The sequence below is a fragment of the Leuresthes tenuis genome, unplaced genomic scaffold (assembly GCF_036924035.1).
Source record: "Leuresthes tenuis unplaced genomic scaffold, fLeuTen1.0.hap1 SCAF_18, whole genome shotgun sequence".
Lineage (NCBI taxonomy): Eukaryota > Metazoa > Chordata > Actinopteri > Atheriniformes > Atherinopsidae > Leuresthes > Leuresthes tenuis.
In genome coordinates this window covers 13,518,181-13,543,537 of record NW_027325372.1, presented here as the reverse complement: position 1 = coordinate 13,543,537, position 25,357 = coordinate 13,518,181, and the positions used below count along the sequence as shown (strand labels likewise).

At 42.4% G+C, this 25,357-nt stretch overlaps 1 protein-coding gene across 4 annotated transcripts; it reads right to left on the bottom strand.

The window, feature by feature from the left end:
* On the bottom strand, positions 1-23,559 carry fam91a1 (family with sequence similarity 91 member A1). Of its 4 annotated transcripts, none has more exons than XM_072369957.1 (25): positions 23,256-23,559; positions 21,947-22,031; positions 21,398-21,549; positions 19,921-19,978; positions 18,450-18,517; positions 18,205-18,261; positions 17,897-18,013; positions 16,870-16,960; positions 16,162-16,224; positions 15,856-15,962; positions 15,650-15,688; positions 12,634-12,746; positions 12,185-12,294; positions 11,476-11,588; positions 11,301-11,387; positions 11,040-11,169; positions 8,617-8,765; positions 7,864-7,998; positions 6,290-6,403; positions 5,867-5,939; positions 4,705-4,851; positions 4,208-4,306; positions 3,873-3,996; positions 3,725-3,794; positions 1-1,974 (listed from the first exon to the last, which is right to left on the bottom strand). In XM_072369957.1, the coding sequence occupies exons 1-25, from the start codon at positions 23,325-23,327 to the stop codon at positions 1,789-1,791; spliced, it is 2,559 nt and encodes an 852-aa protein (XP_072226058.1). In that variant the 5' UTR covers positions 23,328-23,559; the 3' UTR covers positions 1-1,788. The 4 variants fall into 4 exon arrangements, with proteins under 4 accessions (XP_072226058.1, XP_072226059.1, XP_072226060.1 ...); XM_072369958.1 differs by having other exon boundaries at positions 11,476-11,585; positions 23,256-23,558; XM_072369959.1 differs by lacking the exon at positions 18,205-18,261 and having other exon boundaries at positions 17,897-18,010; positions 23,256-23,558.
* Positions 23,560-25,357: the final 1,798 nt, after the last annotated feature.

The window sequence follows — 25,357 nt, the reverse complement described above, 5'->3', positions numbered from 1 at the left end:
TTCTTTTTTTTTTTTAAAACACTGTGGTGGATGTATATCCGGGGAAAGATGAGCAGCTGCAACTAGATCATAACAAGCGGGACTGGGAGGGAACTCTCTTTGTGAAAGGTGGGCATGTATTAAAACAAGACGCACGCATACACAACATACACACAACAATTTCTACACGGTCGTCATGCTTCAGCTGGACCTCAAGTTAGTCCTTTTTTTTTTTCTATTTCAGCATCAAGTCTTTAGAAACAACTACCACAATTGGGTCAAAGACGGCAGAGGGAAGATTCCTTCAAAAAAAAAAAAAAACTCAGCACACTGTGTTTCCATTGTAAATGCAATAAAAAGCACTCAGAAGGCTTCAGACACTTTGTGGGCCATCAACATCTATGAGAAACCAGGCAAAGCATTAGCATATCAATCCCCTGGGCCTGGGACAGCTATCGCAGCAAAGTTGCCTTCTCTCCCTCTAGACTACAAGCCCCATTTCTTCTCAAAACACGGTGTAAACAGAATCCCTTGGAGAGTGCGATGGGCTGGCCAAGAGAGCAGCGCATAGCACACGAGCTGGAGTCCATCCAGAGAGAGAGAGAGAGAGAGAGAGATACACTCAATAAAATGAAGAACTTGAGAGAAACTTGCAAGAAACAAACAAACAAACAGAAAGAAAAGCTGAAAGTAGAAAAAAAAAGCAGAGCAAATGAGCAACTTTGATTCAAGGACTGGTTCCTTTTGATTGGCCGACTACGATAAGGCAAAAAAAGAAAAGGCAGTTTAGAAAAAAGAAAAAAAGTCACCGTAAGCGAAAAAAAAAAAAAAAAGTAAATGTCTTTGGTGTTCTCGACTTGAGAAGTAACGATAAAGACTAAAAACCAGCAGCTTTTCAGATGCCCCTGTCAGTTCTTCGAGTGTTTTGAGTTCCCATAAAGGAAACACTTCCTTCTGATAGACACGAGCTCTAAAAATCGTGTGTGCGCACTACAAATGATCCAACCTTAGAAAAAAGAAAATCACACGACATTTATTCGTCCACAGGTTCGGAGAAATCCTGCACAGTGCAAACAATAAATGCCCCCAATATTGATTACAAGTAAAGAGGAAAGTATTTTCTCATGAGTTGTGCAACAGTATCATGCATTAGATCACTGAACATGAGACAACAAGTGGAGGCAGCAGGGTCTGTATCAGAAATTAACCTGGTAAGTCCAAAGACTTGGTCCTAAATATGCATATAGTCAAATAATTCCTGAAGAAGTCTTTGTGGGTCTTTTTTTAAATTTTTTTTTTTAGAACATCTAGGATATCACTATACACTGCTCTGAAGAAACAATACCTCCACTGATTGGAAGATGGCTGCGGGGATGTTAGTGGTAAACAGCGCTCCATTTTCCAGTAAAATAGTCTTTCGGGTTTGTATGCTGTTTACCTGCATCACTGTTATATAATGTGATAATAGCACCACTCCAACAGATAACACTGCCTTGCTACGAATACAAGGAATCACAGAGGGGGAAAACAGCAAAAAGGGGGTTGGAACTAGTGTTGGCAAGGATGTTTCCCCATACAGTAGATAAATGACAAGCAGCTGACGGGGTCTTATCTCCCATCGCTGGATACTGACGGACAAGAGGGTGAGCTTATGAAGGAGGGCATTTCAAATATGACGATGCGGGGCTGGACCACGATGAAGAACGTCCTCAGTAAGAGGTGACACTGAAAAAAAAAAAAGAAGAAAAAGAGGTGGCCCATTTCACTGAGATGCCGTTTCCTCAAGAATCAACCATTCTTGGTGATGGTTTACGAGGGCTGGTCTTTCTGCAGGGCTGAGATGTCCAGAGGGGGAGGGGCCCGCCCGCTCCATTCCCTCAGCTGCCCGTCCTTGAAAAGGAGGTTGAGGGAGGGCAGAGGAACACCGGACTCGGCCGGAGGCTGGCTGAGAGGGTTGGACACGCCGCTGTCCATGTCGGATTGTTGAAAGCAGTCCTGCCAACACAGGGCAAAGGTCACAGATCAGAACACCAAGCAGGGAGGATGACAGCACAAGGATAAACTCCTCTGGGAGGAAAAAGTTGGACAAAGGTTGGTACAACGGCCCACATTTGACATGTATTTTGTGTGATCTTCACATGACATTTTGTCCCTAAAATATACTGATACATCTCGTTTAAAATGACATGAACCTGTCGTTCTCTCCTTCAGGTTTCAGCTAAAGCAGTTTCAGTCGTCCTTTGTCATATTTCTTGCTTATAACGCACTGTATGTTTGCAAAGGGTGACAGGTCTGGACTGCATGTCAATTTACCACCTGGGCTCTCCTGAAAAGGGAGCCGTGTTGTTCTAATACTGGCAGAATGTGGGATGGCAGTGACTTTGGCTTTGCATTGCCCCACACCGTCACAGATTCTGGCTTTTGAACTTAGTGCTGATAACACATGACATGGCTTCTCTGTTCTTTTGCCTAAAGCAGGTTGTTCCCATGACTTCCAAACAGAATATGTATTAGTTAGACCTCCCAATGTGACCAAACCTGACTAATTTATCGCAGTCCATCTCTGATTAGCTCGGACTTGGAGACGGCAGCAATGTTTATGGTTCTTTTTTCTTTTTCGGTTAAATGTAAGGGTGGTTCTTTGCAAAGCAGAGTTTTAATTATCATTTGTGGATGCAGATGCAAACTGTGCTCACTGAAAGAGGTTTTAAAAAAGTGTCCCTGTGCAAATGTGCCTTTTTTTTCTTCCCCCCAACAGAATTCCATCTTCTTTTAATGCAGCAATGCCGGAGGGCCAGAAGATCACAGATATTCAATATTGGTTCTCGGGGTTCTGAGAAATCTCTGGCTCTTTTAATATCAAGTACGGAAAATGATGACACCCAATAATGATACCTTCCCCAGCTTTGCTTCTCAAAGACTCTGAGTTGCTCTTTTTATACTCCATCGTATTTCTCATCTGTTGACAGTCAAACCTGATAGCTTGTGAGATGTTTCACCATTTCTTTTTGCATTACAGGACATTTCCCGTCTTTTCAAATCAAGACACTTTTATTTATTATTCTCATTTCAGCAAATCTCTCACGTGAGCACTGCATAACTGAACTCAATTTCTATGACTGGTTGCAGTTTCTCTGCTTTCACCTAGAAACTCAGAACACAACTTTAAGCTCTGTATGCTTAAATTCTGTCATTCACTTCTTTTCCCAATAAAGCACATTAACCGTCACTACAGTGTATCCAACTCCAGTGAGAATTCCCCTTTTTAAACCAGCTTGAGGACATCTAATAATAACAATATCATTGAGGGTTTGATTTCCTGAGATGTCCATCAGAACTGGTGCAAGAGAAATGAGCTGGTTTGTTTGAACTCAAGCTGATTCAACACAAAAGGTTAAGAAAAATAGCTCCATAATGTTTAAGGCTGGAATGACACATTAAAACATGATCACGGGTTAAAAAGCTTAAATGCTACTCATCTTTGTTTTCTCAAGATCACAATTTAAAGATTATGACAATTTATTCTTATATAAGCCATTAAAACACTGTTCCAAACAGTTTCTGATGTGTTGGCATCTAAACCCAAACAAACAATTCATTCCTTTAAATTATCCTTTAAACAATAAACCTTAAATCCAGATTAATTAGAACAAACCCATCTGTGAGATGACAAGAAGATTTTACCTGAACTGAACTAGATTGATTCATTTCAGCAGGAAATTCTGCCTGAAGAAGCAGTTCTTACCTGGAATGACTGAACAAAGCTCAACACTTTGAGAGACAATTTTCGGCTGGAGTGAAGAAGCTCTTGAAGGCTGAAACAACAGCAAAGTCTTACGTCTTCGCAGACCAACAACAAACAACAACACTGCTCTGGATGTTTAAGGCTCTACCTCTCATTGCTGCACAGTTTGTGCGAGGCGATCTTTCGACACACTTTGCGATTGAGCTCGGAGCTGAAGAGGGGCATGCCGAAGCACAGTTCAAGAGGGACCCACTCGTCTTCAGATGAAAGGGCTGAGAGAAACAGATTGGCAAGGGAGAGAAAGACAGTATTAGACGCAAAGCACAGGCAAGGACGTCCTGGTTTTGAATTCTGACTGCAGTCTTTCTCACACTTCAGCCTTCGCTATCTGACCTATTTACCACCTCTTCAAACTCACAAAAACCGGATGAAATATCACTCGAAAACCATGTTCTACAGAAAAAAATTTATAAATACACCTACTGTCAGTCTTTCCTTTGCTCTCGCCATTCTCTTCTGTCACAAGCTCAAAGGACTCGGTGCTGCCGTTGGTGTCGAGGCCTCCACCTAGATGGGTGTCTCCTGCGAGAGAGGCAACAGATCGACGTCAACACTGAGGCTCGCGACAGCTGTTCAGTTTACAAATTTTTAATAATTCATTGCCTCTAATTGGTCTGACAAGTAAAATCCAATACGCAGAGTTATATGCAGAAATATCCATTAACAGAAATCGTTACATTAAGATCAAATCTAAGGGTAAAGGCTTCGATCCACATCCATTAGCAAAAGCAGCCGCAAAAAGGCACACGATTATGCAAACAAACAGCGTAATTAAATTGGACCGAGAGCAAAACTGATCTAATCTGCATCATTAGTGCCGATGGCCCTAACAGGCAAGGACATTGCTGCTAATTCAACCATATGTCTCGCCTGTCAAATGCTCGCATGAACACGCAGTTGAAGAAACGTGCACCGCCTACCTCTGTACTCAGTGCTGTCGCTGGGCCTGCGGCGGTGCCGGTTGTTGGAGTTGAGCATGGTGATGTAGCCGCACTGGTGCTCCAAATCCACGTGCTCCTTCAGCTTCTGCAGCGCCTTGTGCACGCACATGTTGGAGTAGGAGAACTCTGCACAGGAGGCAGACCAAGCAAGCAGTGAGGATGACACACTTGAACTAACGCGACCGAAGTCGATGCCATCATCTGCGCGAATTGTGTTCTATTCTAAAATAAAGCGATCAGGGGGATGAGACGGGCAAGTTGATGTAAAAGCCTGTTATGCAAATTCTTAAAGGACTGCAGGGGATTCAAATCCTCTCTGTTTGAGGAGTTCAAATAAACCCTCGAAGCCAAAAATGTAAATATTTGAGTTTGCAGAGAAATTATCTCCGCGTGAAGAGTTGGCAAAAGCAGTTACACTCATCCTGGCAATGACTATACACAAATGCTGACATTAATTATCACTTATAACCACATAAAAGATAGATATCCATCTATCACTCTGATGAGTACTCTTTCGAAAAAAATTATAATACATAGAACTATATTCCCTGTCACACAGGGTAAGGAGCTCTGACATCTGGAGTACAGAAACTCCCAACATCACAAGGAGCCAGTAGAGGTTTTTTTATGCAGGCACATCTGACAGGAGGAAGAGATTACATATCTCATGTGGCTTGGGAGCGCATGGAGGGGCTGGAGAAAGTTACCAGGCATCTGGGCTGCAGCCCTTCTTTAGCCTAAAGCTACTACAGCCCGACTCCAGATTACCAGCAGATGCTGGGTGGATGGGTAAGAAATTAACTAATAATGTGTTGTAAACCATTTAAGAATGTTTAGAAATATGGTTATGTGCCATGATTTTTATTTTTTTAAGATAACGGTGGTATTGAGTAAACTTCATAGCTTCATACGCTCTTCCTTTTTTCCATCCCCTCTTGTTGAGTGCCGCACACAAAACCATCCTTCGTAAAAAGGTGCCTTATTAACTTTTCCACTTAAAATTTGTGGGATTCTTCATGATTAGAAATTTTTTTAAAAAAGACTCAGAAAATTGCTTTTTGGATGGCCGTATTATTCAGGATAAGTATATCATGAAACATTTAGGAGCTCAGCATAGCCGTGTGCTGAGAGGGTCACTAACCTCCCTTCAGATCCTCCTCGTCAAACGGGAACGAGATGTGAACAGTTTCTCCATGACCAAACATACCATGACCCTGAGGGTTACACACACACACACACACACACCGTTTTTATTAAACACTGTATACACAGTCCGTCGTTTATAGGTAAAGGTATAGGCGGCAAAAAGTTATTACAAAATTATTCTTCTCTAGCTCTTGTCTTTACTAAGACAAAACGTAGGAAACTCTGAAATAAAAGCAGCCGAATGCAGCAAATGTTCTTCTATCTATTCTTTAAACTCTGCATCCGGCCTTTATTTTTTCAGATTTTTTCAGAACACAAAAGAGCAAACATTCACGCCTGAATTCCCCCCTCATGATCTCAATCCTGTCCAAACGGGGACTCGGATAAACCTGGAAGGGTAAAACCGTGCTGAGTTCACCTGGATTAGAACAGCAGAGTGCGTGAGGGCGTCATTCAGCATCGTCAGCACGTTGGACGTCGGGACGACCCCGGGGTCATGACCCCAGGAGGTGATCAACAACCTGTCGTAAGTCTGAGGAGAGAGAAGTGGACATTACACAATGGACTGTTCCACAGCCTTTAACAACCTATTGTACGAGAACATTATTGTTGATAGGCTCATCACTGAAAATACTGAACAGGAATAATCATCCATTTAAATAAAAGGGGAAACTAAATAACATTAAAGACACAAGTACAATGAAACGTTTCATTACCCTCTTTTCATACAAAAGGGTCATTTCTCCAGCTTCAACATCATCTCGCTGGTGCCATTTATATCAGAAATTGTTTAGTTGAAAAAACAAAAAGGAGGACAGGAAACACCTTTTTTTCCAGTATAACTGACACACCTACATTAGCCAGACACAGACCACTGTCTAAGACAAAGCTTCTTCATGAAATGAACGGGTAATTATCTTTAACTTTAAATAAAACGCTGCAAGTCTGATATGTAGACGCTCTCGTGTTCTCATAACGTGAACCATTTGCATGATATTACCCTTGAGAAATGACTGCACACTCCTTTGTTTCTGTCATGGCTGCAGCCACACAGCTCGGTCTGTAACTCCATGCACCAACACGCTTATACGAGGTCTTTTCATAGGTTTTGCCACATTATTCTTTACATATATTCTTGAAAGTTCCATTTGTAGCGCGCACATTTAGTTGACATTTGCATGTTCAACTTTGTCAATGTTTTTCTCTTTTACCGGTGTTGGGGAGGATTGTGGAGGAGCAGTGTGGCATCCATGAACATCTGATTGGGCCATACCATGAACTGCTGCATCATGGGGGAGGATAATGCATTTATTTCTCAAATATTTTGTATTTTCTTTCATTTCTGAGTTGTTTACTTAACATTGTTTGATTAGAATTAGTTTAACTGTTACTTTAAATGAGCTGTTTTGGGTCCTTGCCCTTGTGTGTCAGACTGGTCTGATCAGCCAGTATTTAAATCCCCTTCGTTTGATGTCAGGTCAGTTACATTTTGTTCAACAGTTACTTTCTTGGTTAATTTGCTGTAATGATTCAAGTTAATTTGACCTCCTTTAAGGGCCCTTGTTTTGGTGTGTTTTTGCCTTTTTTCTTTAGGTAAATAAAACCCATCCTTCTGGAAACTTGTCTAACCGACTCGGCCCCTCACAGCTTCCTGTCTCACATTCTCAAGAGAATTTAAAAACTCTAAAAACATTGAAAAGCCTCAGAGGAGGGAAATCCAGATGCACTGTGACGCATAACCGTGAAGCACCAGGTTCTCTGTTACGAAATGAAGGTTGGCTGGGAAGAAAAAACACAGCTACTGCTTCGACTGCCTGTCCCTCTAACTGACGGCAAGGTCAAAACTTTGAAAGAGAAGGTGTCACATTATGTATCCAAGCCCACTGCTGCCCGGTCTAATCTATCATACGTGTGGCTTTTCTTATCAGACGTCAAACATGTCTATCAACGCTTTCGACTAACGCACAAGATTAATCATTAGTTTGGGCTCACCTGGAAAATCTCTGGCAGTTTGCGGAGCCTGGAGCCCTTGGAGAGCAGCAGAGATGGCGGGCCTTGGCCAGTCACATGGTACAGATACAGTTTGAACCAGATGGAGCTCACCTCAGGGATGGCCGGGCCAATGTGCTGCAGGGACAAACAAATACACGTACGAACACAGATAAGTGTGCAGGAGCTGAACAAATGTGCACAGGCACCTTTCTTTCTCATTTCTCACATAGAAACATATTGAATCATCAGTTGAATTAAAAAGAAAAAAGAAAATAATGAGACAAATGAAGAGGGCACTGTATCAGTGGAGATCTGAGCACAAAATATGAAAAATTCATCAAATCTGACTTAAGTGAGCCACAGCAGAGTGAGAATAAGTGTCAGCGTAAATGGCACAATAAGAGTTTAACTTCTCCCTCTCAGTCTCTCTGGGCTCAGCAAGAATGCTGGAGTGGGGCCAGGAAGAGAAATTACTTTTAAGCCTCGCCTCCAGCCCTCCCTCTGTCTTTGTATTGCCTTGTTGTTGGGGCAACTGGAGGCCGAGAACTCACAAAATGCACACACACACACAGACACACACAGTCACAAATCACTCTGGGCACACAAGTGTGTACACCAGGCGAGAAGGCAAACAGAGCCAAAGCAAGCGCATTAACAGTCACATGAAACACAAACAAAGCGCTTTCATGTCATCTAGTACACACAAACATTTGACCCAGCATGACACACGCCATCTCCCTCCATGCATCATACCTGAGGCGTGCAGCTGCTGATGGGTCTGATCTCATTGCTGAGCGGGGCCATTGAGACCAGCAGCTTGTAGTTCTTGTTGAGGACGCGGCTGCAGGTGGCCTGGTCCAGACCCAGCAGGCTCTCACAGCGCAACATGTCCAAAGGGAAACCTAGAGGGAGGAAAAACACTGAAAAGGCTTCTTCACAGAGACGAGCTCCGAATCGTGTACAAATGCTCAGAAGAGATGCAGGCAGGCGGACAATCGCTGTAATCGCTTTGAAAAAGTGCACACCTTCCAAATGAACCGATCTCCAAACGGCTTAAAGCCAGCGACAAGATTTTTTTAAAACTCGAACGAAATCTAGTGTTTTTGTTTTGTGAAAAAGGAATTTAAGCAGCATTGTCGTTACTGCTTGTTTGCAAGAGGATGATGCAAATGTCAAAGCGTTCAAGTCCTCTAACTAATCAAACCTACAAACAGGATCCACTGGCTCCTGTAAAGAGCATTCTGAATACTAAAATATGCCGTTGAAGCGGAAGAAGCTAATTATTTGCAGGCAGCTGTTTCCCAAAGTCACGACTTCATTAAAAAGGGCCAGTTAAGAGGAACAGTGGAGGTCAAAATGAGCTCTGGAAAAATCAACACCCTCGTTTGATTGCAGAAGACCCTCAGGAAGATTCAGCAGATTATAAAGGAGGTGGAGCACTTTTCCACCTGCACGAAAATGACCTTCTTAAGGAACCAAAACAAATTTGAACAGGAGTTTTGAAACCGTACGCAACTGTAAGAGGTTTTTCTATTAACTGTGGAAAGGGGTAATTATCAAAATAAAGATTTCACAGACAGATGACGCGATACCAACCATCTCAGAAAAAGATAGTTTTATCTAACAGTCCGCCAAACAGATGCCTCAATGCTGGACTGAACCAATCATAAGTCAACTTTATTTCTATATTTACTTATGCAATTAGGCACCGCTGAAGAACATCTCCTCCGAGTTCACATTTTTTCCTTTTCTTCTTTTCTTCCCCGGGCCCCCCCCCAAAACAAATCTATTCACCGTCTAAATGAACGGTTGACATAAGACTGTTGTAGCATTACGAGCTCTGTTTAGTTTCAGCCAGCAGGCTCACTCTGCAGCAGAGCAGCAGCTTGAGGGCGTCTGAGAGATAAGACAATCCAGAGTGAGGCGTGCAGCCAAACCAAATAAACAGCATCTGGTGGCACAATGGTAGCTACACGGAAACTCAGGGCTTTGTTGGAGCTGAAGGACGTATTCTCTCCGCTGCTCCACCTGGAGACACTAGACGAGCGGTGCCAGCTTCCCCTTTATTCAGTCACTCATAAGAGCAGATATAAAAGAAAACCACCCAGACACAAGAGAGAGCCGTAAAGACAGCAGCGAGTGGCACCGGGAAAGAGTGTGCCAACAGCTGCACAAACACATGATCCGCTTCCTCTTTGTTGCTTCTAGAGTGGCTACCAGCTTTTAATTAATTATCGATTTTTCTCAGACCGCAAAATAAGTTTAAGTAGCAGTGTGGGATTCATTTAAAATGGCTGTTTGAAACAGCTGCGGTAAAGACGGCGAAGAGTATCTTTATAGGAGCACAGTCTTGGAGAGTTTCTAAATCTGCGCCGCCGTCACCTCCGAATTGTTTTCACCAACATGACACAAAACGGTTTTTAACCGTTAAAACGTTCTGATCCATTTCACACACATTAAAATACACGAGTGGTGACATTCCAAATCAGCTGATTTTAATCTGATCAAAGCTCCATTTTTTCAAAACTAAATGTTGAAAGACCCGAAAACTTACAACATGTGAAGATCACTGCGTCCTTTTTCAAATGTGGACGTGAACAGGCTCACATTTCAGGTGGTTTTAAGCTCATACCGATTATGCAGCTGTGAACAGCCCGAATAACTCCACACTTTGTCAGCGTATTTAATATTTCCAAGCCGCACTGCGCGTAATGAACGCCACATTACGAGATGCCGTTGGAATGCGACTGTGTGTTAAAGCTCTCCTGTATGAACACTCGCTGACTCTGAACTACAGCCAGACACTTTGCAGCTTCCACTTCAGTCTCACTGTTATCTTGTGCAGGTTCGGACAGGGTCCGGTTCAAAAATCACTGCAAAATGTCACGTGCAGTTTATCATAGATGTCACCTGCTGGCAGAAAACTACCAAAAACACAGTTACAACACACAGGGAAGCATGTGCACGGAGTAGGCAAAAATATGAGTCTCTGTTGTGATAGTTTGCTGTGGAGGAAGGGAAGGCAGCATGCCCGCTTCACTGTAAGTTACAGCCAAATGGGGCCTGCAAGCTGCCTATTTTCCAAATCTATAGACGTAAAAAGGTTCGTTTTATGATGTCAGAGTTTGAAATATACAAAAAACAGTTGGATGGAGTGGATGCAACTGCTCGATTACCAATATTTGGAATATCCGGTCCCTGGTCCTGAGTGAGTTCTTTGTTGTAGCGCAGGAAGAGGATGGTGTTTTTAAGGGTCAGAGCGTGGTCGAAGTAGCGCTGTGCTTCACCCTCTGCTGTACTCTCCACCTGAGAGGAACAAACACCGTTCGTACATAAATGATTAGTTGGTATCCCGTTGGTACCGAAAAAGAAAAGGACGAAATTGAGCGAGGTTCGAACGAAGGCAAACCAGAAAGAACTTGGCGTTACGGTCTCACCTTCTCCAACTCAGCCAGGAAGCTGTCGAGAGTCTCGTCGGACAGCTTCCCCACCTCAAACATGGTCACCGCATGGCTCTTCAGGTTCTGATGGGACCACATCAAAGAGAAATTAAGATCTAGAGTTAAAGTATTTTATCTCCATCAGGCTTCTTTTTTTATTTCTAAAACCAACCGGGGATAGGTTGCCCATCATCAGGAAGGCTGTGAGGGTGGAGTCAAAGAGGAAGGCAATCCTCTTAGTGGGTGCAGCAGGAATGCTCAGGCTGCTAACACTGGCAGTGTCTGCTGCAGAGACAGGAAAAAAATGATGTACCCAGCAAGAGAAATTTTAATACCCGTTTGTAGAGCCATTAATGCATGTTAAAAACAAATGAAACAGCACAATTAAATGTTCATTATCCTTCTTCGATGTAGATCGTGGCAAATGATTTTCGTGAATGTGTTTACAGGGAGCGACCCAAGCCACGTCTGTTTCCCACACAGATTAATTCGAACTGATTTGCATGCAAATGTGGTTGATCAACAGCCACTCTGATACCATTTAATTTGCAAGCAACTCAAACAGTGCCAGCTTAATATGCATAACAAAATTAGAATTAGGTAAAAATTAGACCATTTTAGACAAACACCTCTTAATGTCAGAGTGACTTTCAGAAGCACGACTGAGCTTTCTTGGGGATTAATTAGTGCTGCTGTTTCCAACTTCTGAAGTAGCAATCACAAAGTGCCCCGTGTGCATATATCAGCGTGTGTAATTATGTGTGTACACCGCAGAATATGCCTGTGACTGTGACTGTGCGTGTGTGTGTGTGTGTGTGTGTGTGTGTGTGTGTGTGTGTGTGTGTGTGTGTGTGTGTGTGGCTGCATACAGACAGACAGACCTTGGTCTTCCAGGCTGGTGGTGTCGGTGTCTGTGGCTGAGGAGCCTCCCTCCATGACGGGACTGCCTTGCTCCCAGGACAGAAGCATCTTCTGGGGGTCCATGGTGCTTCTACAACAGAGCACAGACCAAGTCACAACCAATGTACCTACCTCAGATTAGTAGTAGTTACAACCTGAAGCTGAAGCCACTGAAGATATAATGGCTTTCATGTGTTCTTTAAGAGATAATGTAGATTTAAGATCGATGTTTTAGATTTTAGAGTCCCACGAATGTATATTCTGTTTCTGCAACAGCGTGAACCCTTAATTAAGTAGTTAGTGTAGTTATATGGTTTCCTATTTAGTTTTTACCAGAAAATGATGGAAGACTGAATCATGACCGTTCCAAAAAAGGACACCACTACACTGCCAGTTCATTTAGTAGCTAAGCATAGAAAGCAGCACATACTTGAGTCTGTTGACAGACGGGGCGTTCTTCCAGGTGGGGTGGAGCTGGTCCGAGCCGATCACTTGACCTTTCTTTACAGCGAAGCCGAGTCGACAGTACATGGAAACTGCATTCTGACAAAACAAGGTAGAAGTTCTGTCCAATACAGCTACTCTGTACCACATAAAACCAATCTGACATGACATTTCAACTAGATTAGACCTCATGTGGACATATACAATAAGAAGGAGCAATGATAAGGTCATGGGAAGGGAAAAAAAAAAAGTGGAATGCATTTACAGTAAAAAAATAAATAAATGTTCCTCAGTGGTTTGTGAACTGCTGTTTTGAAGCCACGATTTTGCTGTTTTGTCATCGCCATCTTGCTCTCTATTGAGCCAGTATTGATATTATTTGGACAAAAAAAAGGTAGAAAGTTGGAAAGTGATGGCTGAAAACTGAGGACAAATATGTATGAAATGAAATATTCATTATCAGAGGAACCAGATGGAGTGAATCAAGCTAATGACAACATAATGACTTGTGGACCAAAGTTATTGAGTTATTATTTCATGTGGGATTTTTTTAGTGAGAGCCTTTAAGACCCAGATGCTAAATGATTGTAAGCGATTCTTTCTTACAGGGCAAGAGGTTCAAACATATAAACAGGAGGGGTCTTCAGACTCAACAAGTCTAAAAAGCTGATGAAGAGCTAACTTATATTTTCAATCTTTTCATTAAATTATACAGGCAGATGTTTCTTCTGAGGAAAGCTAAAAAAAAAAAAAAAATCAGACCATCATCTCAAGGCAAGATACCAGACTTACACTGGATCCCTTTTAGAATGCATAACCTATTATAAATAACACCAATGTATAAACATCCCATCCCAAAATGACACCAAAAATCTGGATTTTGACAACCAAGCACTAAAATGTTGTCCAACTATAACTACAAACCCCACAAAGTGAGTGCGCCTCTTTATCTTTACAGCCACATGAAAAAAAAACAACTCCAGGTCCAAACAAAACTCACTTGATGAGCTTTAATCTGGAGCCGAGTTCTAGTCTTAAACCCCATCCATCCAAGGTTTCTTAGCACACAAAAAAAAATATTATTCCTTTTTTTTTTCCTTTTTTCAACCTTTCCTAAGTCAGGATCACTTCTCTGTAACCACTGAAGCAACAGTCTATCAGGCCACAACAAACAGGTCTGCTTCAGTGGCAACCAAACCACCCTCACTACTTTAGGCTGTTCTGTAATCACGTTTCTCTGTTTCTGAAAGTATACTCTTCATACATCTTTTATTCAGAAATACTTGGACTGCTGTACACAACTTAAACCCCTTTTTATCATAAAAAACAATTCAACGAGAGGAAATGTCCTCAATGACTCAGGACATTGGTCAAATTTGTGGTCATTAGTCAAGACAAAATTCAATTCTAACCACGATAAAAAGCACAAAGGTTCCTCTTTGACATTTCAATCATCGCTGCAGGAGAATTGCTGCCACAGCTGCCTTCAGCTGCTTCCTATAACTCTGCTTTTTAGTTACAAAGGTGAGATGGGACTAGAAGAACAGAGGAGTTCAGCTTTTCAAACTGAAGGTTAAAACACTGTGAGGGAGTTTGGTTGATAGAGAACAGAACAGATAGAGAAACTGGGTCAAACTCGAGCACCTATTCAACTGTGTCATAGGGCATCGGGGATCTAATCTGGAACATGTGTGTGTGTATCTACCTCCTAAGAAATGTGTCTCAGCATGTAACCAAAATTGTGCTGAAATATGTCCCTGCTCAGCTTGATAAAACTGCAGTTAGATAAAACTAGTTACCATTTATTTCATTTGAAATGCAACAAAATCACAGCGACAGCAATCAGGTAAGATATGACGGCTATTCAGCCAACAAAATGCCAGCGTCTTAATGTTTGCTATTTGAAGGAAAATACCCATTTTCTAAAACATCAGGAAGCTGAAATGGGCTCCCGTTCTTTTATTCAATCTAAAGACTCACATGGAGTGTGATTTCTTTATTAAACACTTAGATATTGTTAATGCTCTCCCTCAAAGCTCGGCTCTCACAGTCAAAAAGTTCCTGTTCGTGCTCAGGTTAGCTCTACAAGACCTGTGTTTGATGCCTGGTAAGATGTTTTTTTGTGAAATGACCTTGAAGTATTTGAGCAGCCACCACGATAAAAGCTGTTTGAATTTCCAAAACGCTAAGGAAAGAAGCTCCAGTGCTTCCTTTAAGGTCTCCTGTTGCACATCTGACCATACTTTATCAAAGAAAGGAGATGACTCCATCCCACAATTCCTTGCGGCCACGACTTTTATAGTAATGCTTGATTATCTTCATCCAGTTTTACGAACTGTAGACTTGTGTGGATAAATATGAGGACAGAAGGGTGAGAGTGAGCAGCCTGTGCCTTTTAAAAAAACGTTTCCTTCCTTTTTTTTTTTTAATTACACACCCTGATAATAAAGTAATATTCTATATAATCTCTAATATGAGAAATAAGAGTTTCCTTTGTGTATGACATAAGATTGAATATGTGGATAATATTGCCTGAGATAAAGAATCTAAAGTAATTTGGAAATTGTTTTCCCTCTACAATTATGGGATGCAACACCACTGTCATGAAACACATTTGATGTCATGTTGAAGAGGCCACAAAGACGCCATCAAAAGCAAAACGGTGTGGCGAAGGCATGGAAACCATGTTGTGAAATGGAGTATCTCAGGCACCAGCTGCTCGAGGGCAGTTTCAGGCCTGGGAATGTGTATAACAAGAGTCAGTGTTCGATTCGATCTGACCCTTGGAATATCTGCGCCCAAGTGTCAGGAAAATCCCACACTCACAATGAGGAAGTGCATCGTAAATACATCTTCAAGAGTGAAGAAAAGATTACCTCCCTATTTTGTCAGTGTCAGTTTTGAAAGCGAGGTCATATTTCCCAAATATATACACGGTTCTTTAGGGGAAACAAAAAGAGCCCTTGGTCTGCACATAACAACTTCACACTGTGGATACCCACCTTCACTAAATCCAGGTCAATCTCCAACACGTTCGCCAGCTGAGAGCCAAAGAGAAAGCAGGGAACAGGAGAAAGAGAGAGAAAAAAAGCATTTAGTTGAAAAGTTGATAGAAAAAAAAAAAAAAAACCTCAGATACATATCGACACTCAGTCGTGTCACATCACATGAAAGCCCAGCAGCAGAGTACAGCGTTCATGAAGCCTACCTCTGCTACGTTTGTCTGCTCGTCAATGGACACAAAGATTTTGTAGAGAAGCGTCTCAAAGTAATCCCCCTGGACGCGGTTCATGACGAATCCTTCCAGGGGGGGCACTGGAAAAAAAAGTAGAAAAACAACTGAGCAAATGTTTGTTTTAACACCCAACTGCTTCCTTAGAGTTCTTTCTAACTACTTTATACATCTTTAACAGTTCTGCAGATCCATTGCCTGCAACGCACTTAATCTATATACATATGATGTTTAATCAACCTAAGGCTATCAGCAGGTATGCTTGAACACACAGCGGTGTACCTGAGATGCAGCTGTCATCAGATATGGGAACGTCCAGATAGATGAAGCCCCGGTTGTACAAGCCTGCATTGATAGAACAATTATACTCTGTTAGCATTGTGCACATGACTGCAACTGCTGTTATGCTCAGAACAAAAAATTACATAAGAAAATCTAGTTATTGTTCTTTTTCTAAGGACAAGAGATGAGTACTGAGGAAATCTTATTTAAACAGCACATACGGTTACTTAGCTGAGGGGTGAAAATTTTGCATATAACTTAACACTGTTTCGTTTAAGCCTTTCCCAAATGAGTTCACATAATAATTACAAAGCCAAATCCCTCCTTAGTTGGCAGCATGCCCACAGTTTAAATCCTGTGGTGACATTTTCACACTGGCAGTAATGCATTTTATGCATTTCAGCAAAAACTGGTCAGAGTTGAAGGAGGAAGCAGGTGGAGGCTGCAGCACATTGAGGAACCTTTGGAGGAAAAAAAACCCAGGCAGCGTTCAAATGAAGTTCTGATGCTCAAGATAAAAGAAAAAGAAAGAGAGAACGAATCAAAGCAAGAAAGAAAAGAAAAAAGCTCTGTGCTCAGAGGAATGAATGCAGTACATAAGGCATAAGCACAAGCTGATGGTACATGTAATAACGTTCACTGCCAGAAGGGGGAGACAAAAGCTCCTCAAAGCAAGTCCAAGAAGCTAAAATAACTTGAGATACTCACTTAAGACCACATTGTACTCCATGGATCCAGCCAGCTGAGGACCTGAATCTATCATCTTATCAATGGCTTTCTTCTCGGCTGGAGAACAGATCTGCAATTCAACCCAATAAAAAACACAACATCAGAGCAAACTATACCCAAGCGTGTTTGAAAACAGGTGGCAAAAAGCAAATCTAGCAAACAACAGCTCTTCTGCAGTTTCTGCGACAGTGAATCCATCTGCACATTACAAGTGTGTGAATTCCCAAATGGTTTTGGGTTTTTTTTCCTTCTTTTGATAAAGAGAATTGTTGGTAATTCTGCTATTTTTTGACTGAGATGTCAACACAGTGTTCATGAGTTCAAAGGGTGAGTTTAATGTTTAAATTGCACCAAAAGATCTGGTTAAAAATTCTACAGAACTCATCACTCAGTAAATTTACATGCAAAATTAACCGAGCCACACGGAAAAAAACTAATCTGTGCCATTCAGTTGGACTTCTGTCCTTGTCCCAGCATATGATCACAGGAGGGGAATTAATCAGCTGGAGTCAAATTGGTACCATGTTGACCAGCGAATTAAACAGCTTTACAGCTCTTTTTACATGTACTGTACACATTCAGTTTATTCTTTTACAACTGAGATGCACACTCTTCCCTGTGGCTATTCTCTGCCACTTCTTCTCTTGCACACCAGCTTCCTCGATTGCTTCTGGGGTTAAAGCTGATGGAAATTGTGGAGCAACTTTGTGTCCTGTGTTTGTCAAGTCTGTCCATCTCAGGTCATTTAAGAGGTGACGAAGTCCGGAAGCAAACTCGTGTTTATCGTCTTATTTTTCTGTTATCTCAGCTGTCTATATTGTAAACTTCATCTATTGCGTGTCTTTCGTCAACTGCTATTGAAGGTGTCTCTTTAATTTTAAGGGGGGATCGTAATAAAATAAAATAAATTTAAAAAAAAATAAAAAATCGAGATCCTGGAATAAAATTGGTTTGATGAGCATCTTAATAAGTGTGGAAAAGAAAAAGGATGCAGGTTTCCACTCACCCTTATGTCGTCCTCTGTGATGTAGCCCGTCTGTGCCACCCACCACGGCTCCACGGAGATTTCCACTGGTTTGGCCGGCAGCAGGTCCCGAGCTGATTTCCTGCGGAAGAATTTCTGGAGAAAGGAAGCAGATGGAGAGGCAATAAAAAACATCGCTGGTGAGCATGGTGAGGTGAGGCTGAGTGAACAAAAGAATTAGAGGTTTATTAAAGAGGCCTAATGGCATAAACAACTTTCCATTAACACCCGGATAAATATCACCCTTCATTTAAAAAATAAAAGGCTATTTTAATCACATAAAAGTCCTGTCCGGGTGTCACGCAGGGATGAGCTCCAGGTCCTCTGCGACTGTGCGCAGGATAAAGCTGGCGTATATCAGTAAGAAAGACTCCAGATTTAGTAAACAAATCTGCATCGTAATTTGTCCACTCAACGCGACCCTCAAAGCAGAGCTATGTTCAACTTTCTAGTCGTCGATTCAGAGTGAAAGACCGCTACAATTTCTCCATTTGTTAAAACTCACATTTTCCGGGATGCACTAAACACAGCTTACTTTGGAGGATCTGCACTGGTTCATCAGGTCAATGTACTGGTTTCTCCCAATGCCAAGCAGCCTCAGACCTGTGATGAAGGGAATACAAGAAAGTCAGTAAACACAAGTAGGTACTCCTCACAAACTAGAACTAGGCTTCTAAAAACACCAAAAGATTCTGGTTGAATGGAAAAATTTATGTCCTGAAACGGTTGTTAACCAACCAAAGGATGAAGTCACATTGGCTACATCCATCTTTTGTTTACAGTCTATGGCTCAACCCAACTCTGCTGAGAAGGTACATCTAAATACCACCAGAGCTCCTGATACGCACACTCAGTCGAGCACTACTTCTCCATGCAGCAGCGCAAAGAGTTGGATCTCTGAGGATAATAAAAGTGAAGGTGTGCAAGTAAATCTATACATAATTTCAAAATCTGAGAAAAAAAATAAAAATCAGGGTCATACAGCAGAAGTTGTGAGGATGCAAATCAGCCTTCAAATCCCACTTCATCACCACCTATAGCAAATGCTGCAAGTCCCTCAGCTTCTCCATCCACACAGTTCTGCATGACACATTTCCAAAGCTCCTCCAAGGAGATTAGTGGCGAGAGGTCCCTCTGAGTACCTCTATGACAGCCTGCTGGCAGCCTTCTGTCCCCGCAGCAGGAAGGTCCTGCACTGCCAGGACTCAGTCGCTCATCAGCACCTGCCAAAGCCTGTTTCACTTGACAGCAGAACAGCAGTGGTGCTGAATCCAACATGAAATCTGTGGCAAAGCTGCTGCGGAGTGAGTGAAGAGCGAGGAAGAAAAACCTTTTAGCCAAAGAACCGTCGTCTCTGGGAATTTGGTGGGAAGTCCCAAGGTCGAGACATGACCTGGTGACCCTGCTGAACTAGTTGGGCCCCTACATAGACTGTATATAAGAAGTGGGCGTAGCCACCATGACACTAGCCATTGATTTGTTGTCACCATCGTGGTGTTTTTAGAGCCACGTGGGACAATATTTGGACAAAAAAAATAGTTTAAGCTGGAATGTGATAGCTGAAACCTGACTGGGCAAACTATACATCTTTGAGGCCTAAGTTTTAATAACTGACTTTTATTTATTTTCCAAAAGATCATTTGCAGACTAATCAGGAGGAGTGGATCCGGCAAATGACACCACCTTGTGGAAAGGGTGAGTCCTGAGGAAACCATTAACGCCTTAAACAACACTGTACAGTCAGAAAAACGTTAAGGATCTTCAGATTAGTTGAAAGCAACTTTCAAATTAACACCCTGACCGAGTTTGAGGTTTAAATGCCTCATCTAGCTAAAATTAGGAATCATTTCAAAGTGACTGTGCCAGCCTGCCTGGGAAGAGTTGTGCAAAAGTAACCAGTGACGCAGGGAGCGTAGGTGTTGGAGGTAAACGAAACCTCAGTTAAGTCATCTCAGCACTGTGGGAGTAAAGGGGGAAACTGTGGAGAAAGGAGAAATTAAACTCACAGTCAGCAGCAGTGAAGTTGGGCAAGGAGTCATAACTCTTCTCACTGTTCATAATATCCTGGAGGTACAAAAAAAAAGAGAGAGAGGAGAAAAGAGAAGCAGAAAATAAACTTTCTTTCCTTCACTTCCTACATCCTCCGCCAATTGATTAATAACAGGATTAGGCACTTTGGGCAGCCGTGCTAATTTCTACTCCTCGTTTTCATTAAGTGTTTAGAACAGATTAACAGAAAATGACACAGCCTTCGGCCCCTTTAGTGATTACAATCAAAGCTCAGTCAAGTTGAGTTTAGCGTGCGTAGGAAAGAAGGTGAAACCAGTTTAAGTGGGCTAAAAGCTAAAGCAGTTTGTCGTTATTTGTGTTTGTAAGTAAAGTAACACTGAGCATGTTAGTCACATCTGTCCAAATGAGATGGGACGCACGCTAATGGCATGTGGCAACTGCCTCAGCGCACATGGCTTGTAAACGCAGAGCTGAGGAGGAGTGGAAATGCATGGCAGCTTTATGAAAACGAATAACACAATAAATGCCATTAGCAGCCAAACACATTCAATTAAATAACACAGTGTATTCAGCTCAAGGAGGTATGAATATGGATCACTTTTTTTTTTTTCTTTAAGGCAACACTTCGTGTTGTGCGAACACATGGGCTCAGTGTCTGTTATCTAATGGAAAAAAAGTCAGAAGTCAAGGAGAACCCGGCCGCGGTGAGTCTCTGACAGACTGGCTCTCTGTGCCGGCCTCAGTCAACAGACTGTGCCTTATTAGTGAGTGGGAGCTGTCAAGCAGACAAAGCCCCGAACTGACCGCGGAGCGAGCAGCAGAGATTTTCCCTGAGTGCGTTTTTCCTGGAATCAATCCGGTGTGTCTTCCTGAGGCTTTTTCCAGACACTGCCTGACACCTAGCGCCCGACAAATCCATCAATAAACATTCTCCGGCAAAACTGCACAAAAGCGTGTTCTCCCTCGATCCATTGTCCCGCTCAATGAGCTGACACCACAGATAAGCACTTTATGCCTTGTTGCAACATATTCCCTCTTATGCAACAGGCAAATGACATGTAACTATCCTCTACGAATGCCAACTACAATCATTGAATGTTGATAAGATCCACTTTGGTGTGCAAATAACAGTAAACTGCAGCTGTCTGTGCAGAAAAGAGACGCCCTGCATACCTCAGCAGGGAGCTGTAAAAAGCTCACATCCTTTTTAAAGCCACTCTTGCGATGGTCTCCACGGACGGCAAAATTTAAGACATTGCTCAGTTCGAACAGACAAAGGCTGAATGTTTCCGAACCAATGAGAAAATCTTTGCTGCTCCGCTGTGCGGAGTTAACCGGGCCGTTGTTCTGAACGCCATCACCGAACGAAAGACGCCCAGGGGTGTAAGAGGCAGCTGAGACGCCAGTGTAATCATAAAAATTCAAACAAAAAGGCCTTCTCCTCACCAAACACGCATCTTTTGAGTTGCTTACCTCCATGATTCCTATGTAATACGAGAATGGCGTGACTCTCAGCCCTTTGACCATGATGTCGGACAGGTGATAGGGGTACAGCATCAGGTGGTCCCGGCTGTACTTCAGCAGCTCCTCATAATACTTGCGCTCATCCTTCCTCACGTGGCGCACTGTTCGTGAAACGCAAACAGCAGTCAGGTCACAGCAAGAGGCGAGTCTCTATGTGGTCAATTTATGCCTGATCAATACAGCACACTAACCTGAGGCAACCTGAAGGTCACAACGGAAACTATTGAGATGATTAGCTAGTGGGAGCTATTTTCATACACATGTTAAGGCTTTTATTAATTAATTTGTAGTATACTGCAATTTATTCCATATTGAGAAGAATTCCACTAAAATATATAACCATAACCAGTGTCACATCTGTAGCCCCAACTCAAACAAGAGGGGATTTATTACGGTTTACAGTCGGAAACACAGTTCAGTCTTTAACTTCACACCTCATCATCGTGAGCCTTTCGCTAACAGGTGTTCAGCGTCGGTGTGAGGGACAAACTTGCTCACCTAGGTTATTGCGGAATCGCAGCTGGTTGCGGATGCTGTACAGGAGCACATGCTTCTCATACTCGCGCTGAGAGTTCCCCAAACTCTGCGGAGAGAACAAAGCACACGGGTGAGGGTCAAGGCCAGATTACCATGCGAGGCAGCAAAAAATAAACTTCTTTCAACGCTGCGCTCCTCCCAGCTGGCAGGCCAATGCGCACCGCTCCTCTGTGCAGATTTATTTCCTGCCATCAGCTTTTGCTGTGCTTTAATTCAAATGCAGCTCACTGGATGTATGATGAAACTATGATGAATAATGGCGAGCACATATGGCATAAAGGAACGATGCAACTTCTCCCCAGTGAACACAGCCTCCTATTCAAGGTTTTCCGTTGGTAACAGTTAGCAACCACATAGTTTTTCTAGTTCCCTAGAAACTCAGGCTCAACTTAGATACACAAAATGAGGCTCAGGTGTTTCAAATTTTGAGGAAAATGCAAACCAATTTCAAGCAGGTGTTCAGTAGTGGTGGACGGGCACTAATACATCAATACTGGAAAATACAGTCTGTGGATCAAATATCAGCAAAAAATAAATAAATAAAATCAACACGATTGGTCCATTGTTAATAGTTTCGTTTGAAAGTGTTTTTTGAAGACTAACATCACATCTTGCACCTTTAAATTACCCCAATGATAAAAATCCATCATTGATTATTCCTTTTCTGAGCTGAAAAAGCCGCAATTTGTTTTGGGGTGCCCCCCCAAAAGTGTCCAATTCTTGCAATGGCATCAGCCCTGGAGGAGGACAGCGTCTGGTTGGGACACCAACTTCTCTGAAGCACAGAGATGCAGGCAGCTCATGTTAACAGCGGCACAGAGATATGAAATAGTCGTGCACCCGCCTCCACTTTCTCGCGACATGTTGACGTGACGATGGCACACCGTTAATCCGGACTATTAACGGTTAATAACTGTTAAAACTCCCTCGATATTATTCGACGGTGCAAGGACACACAACACACAGTGTGTAGAGGTGTGAATGCAAGATTTTCAGGTGGCACCCACGCGCTAAAAATCATGTGGCGCCTCCTATCAAACAATCTGTCATGTGATGCCGGGGCAGTTAAGCAGAGGCAGCGCAGCGTCAATGGCTGTAGTGAAGTGATTGTCAGCTATGGCTCCGGCTGGATGGTGGAAGCCCTGCAGAGGAGTCACCGACGGCTGCATGAATGACACAGATCACCGCTGTGACATTGACAGCTTTCTGCTCCAGGACACTCTGCTCTTCACCTCACACAGTGCCCCGAGGAAACGTTAAAACACGGTACCTGTTTGACATTAGCAGGGAGCTTGTTCCACGGGTAATTCTGCCTTATGTGAAATTCCACGTCCGTGTTCATCGCTAGCTAGCTGGCCGGCTAAAAGCTGGATTCCTCGAGACGATCAGAAACGGACTCTCGGGCGAGTCCACGGTGACTTCTGCCCCCCCGCCGACGCCCAGCAGCCGAGCGGAGCGACCCCCGAATTGAGGAGACGTTTTATCCGGTGATTATTTTCCTTTGCAACAAACGGCCACTTCCTTGTTGTATTTTCGAACGAGGCGTTCGTCACGCTCGTGGCTACATTCGTCATTTCCTGTTGAGGCGTGACCGTGGAGGTGAATGGAGCTCGAGAGCCATGTAGCTAATTAGAGGTGATGAGACGGTTATGAAACAAATCACTGTCATAATTGATTATATTTGTCTCGAAAATGGGTTTATTATTCTGGACAAACAGGGCTCGTCCGAGGGCTCGCGAGGAAGATGTCAGGTGGTGTTGTTAAGGCTGTTGGAGGGCAAACTGAGCTGGGTCCCAATGATGAAGCTCATTATATTATGTGTACTCTAATTAAAGGGGGACACTAACATAAACATAATGCAAACTCGAATCAGTTACAGTGGCCCAGGGGTAAAAAGACTGAAAGCTTATTAACCCCAGATAAAGGAAGCAATTTGCTAGGGTCAGTAATATACAGTAATGCAATAAAAGCAAAAACAATCAATATAAAACCAAAGGGCTTAAAAGTATACAAAAGACAAGCAGCATATTAAAACAAGTAGTACTCAAAAGATCAGTGAGTCAAATAAAAGAAGCTTTTTCAAAGCATAGTCTGGGTGTTTCTGTCCTGTCTTTGCAGCTGCTTCCACAGAAGAGGAGCAAGGAGACTAAAAGCTCTGCCTCCCATTCCAGTGCTGGAAATCTGCGTGCTGTAAGCTCCTGCAGGGTGAATGAGAACACAGACCTTCCTTCTAAAGGGCTTTGGGGGTAGATTTATTCCAAACAATACACAGTGGTGTGGTGGAGCCCCAAAAGTTTCCAGCCTGATTTCTATTCATTTCATTTTTGTCTTTTGTCAAGTGGCATGTCAAGCAAAGGATGAGCGCCCAATGTTATAAATGAAAGTGCGCCAATATATTTAGTTGACCAAAAATGGACCGTTGGTATTTGCACTTTGTCATATGTCTTCTGCTGCTTGACATGAAGAAAATCAGTGTCTCAACCTACATTTTGAAGGCAACTACCACTTGCCAATGAGAAGCAGAGAAAGGCGGGCCCACTTTTTGTCTTCCTGACAACACACTCTGGCTTGCAGAACACTGATAAATGTGGTGCACTTCATGTAGGGTTTAGATGTGGGGTTATACTCTATGATGACTGAGAAATAAATGGGTTTTATATATATATATATATATATATATCCTGGCTCTATTCTACCTCTGATTGTGCTGGTAGCCAGTTTACTGACGGGAGGCTAACAAAGGAGAAAGATATAACGACTTATAACAACAAGATATAACAAAGTGAGTACTTTGGTTTTTACATGAATTTAAAAGTGGAACATTTATCCAGGCCTTTATGTTGCTAAATCAGAGCTGATTTGTCGACAAATGGGGCCAGGTGGCGTCGGCAGAACAGTTGAAATGCACTGAAATGCATGTCATGTTTCCTGATGATATTGCCAAAAGGTAGTATGTGTAAAGAGAACTGAATAGGTTCAGCTCTGTTGAACACCAAAACTAACTCTGGCCTGGGTATTTACAGAAATGAATGTGGGATTGATTCAATATTAAAGACAACACCCATGATTTTCATGTATCCAGAGCAAACATCTGCCTCATTGCTGTTTGTTTTATTTTTATCTTTTATTCATAGCTCTCACATAACAGTTTTCTACTTTTCTCAAATAAATAAATCATATGGGGCCTCGGTTTCACCGGCAGCATGTTGTTGTTTTTTTTTAATCTTTTTTTTTTTATATATATATTTATACATTTCTGTGTCATGTCTACAACTTGTTTATAACTAGAACAAAAATGAAATGTTTTGAGTCTTAAAACTACCTTTTACACAAGCATATATAATCAAATGAATCCAACCAATAAAGACTTCT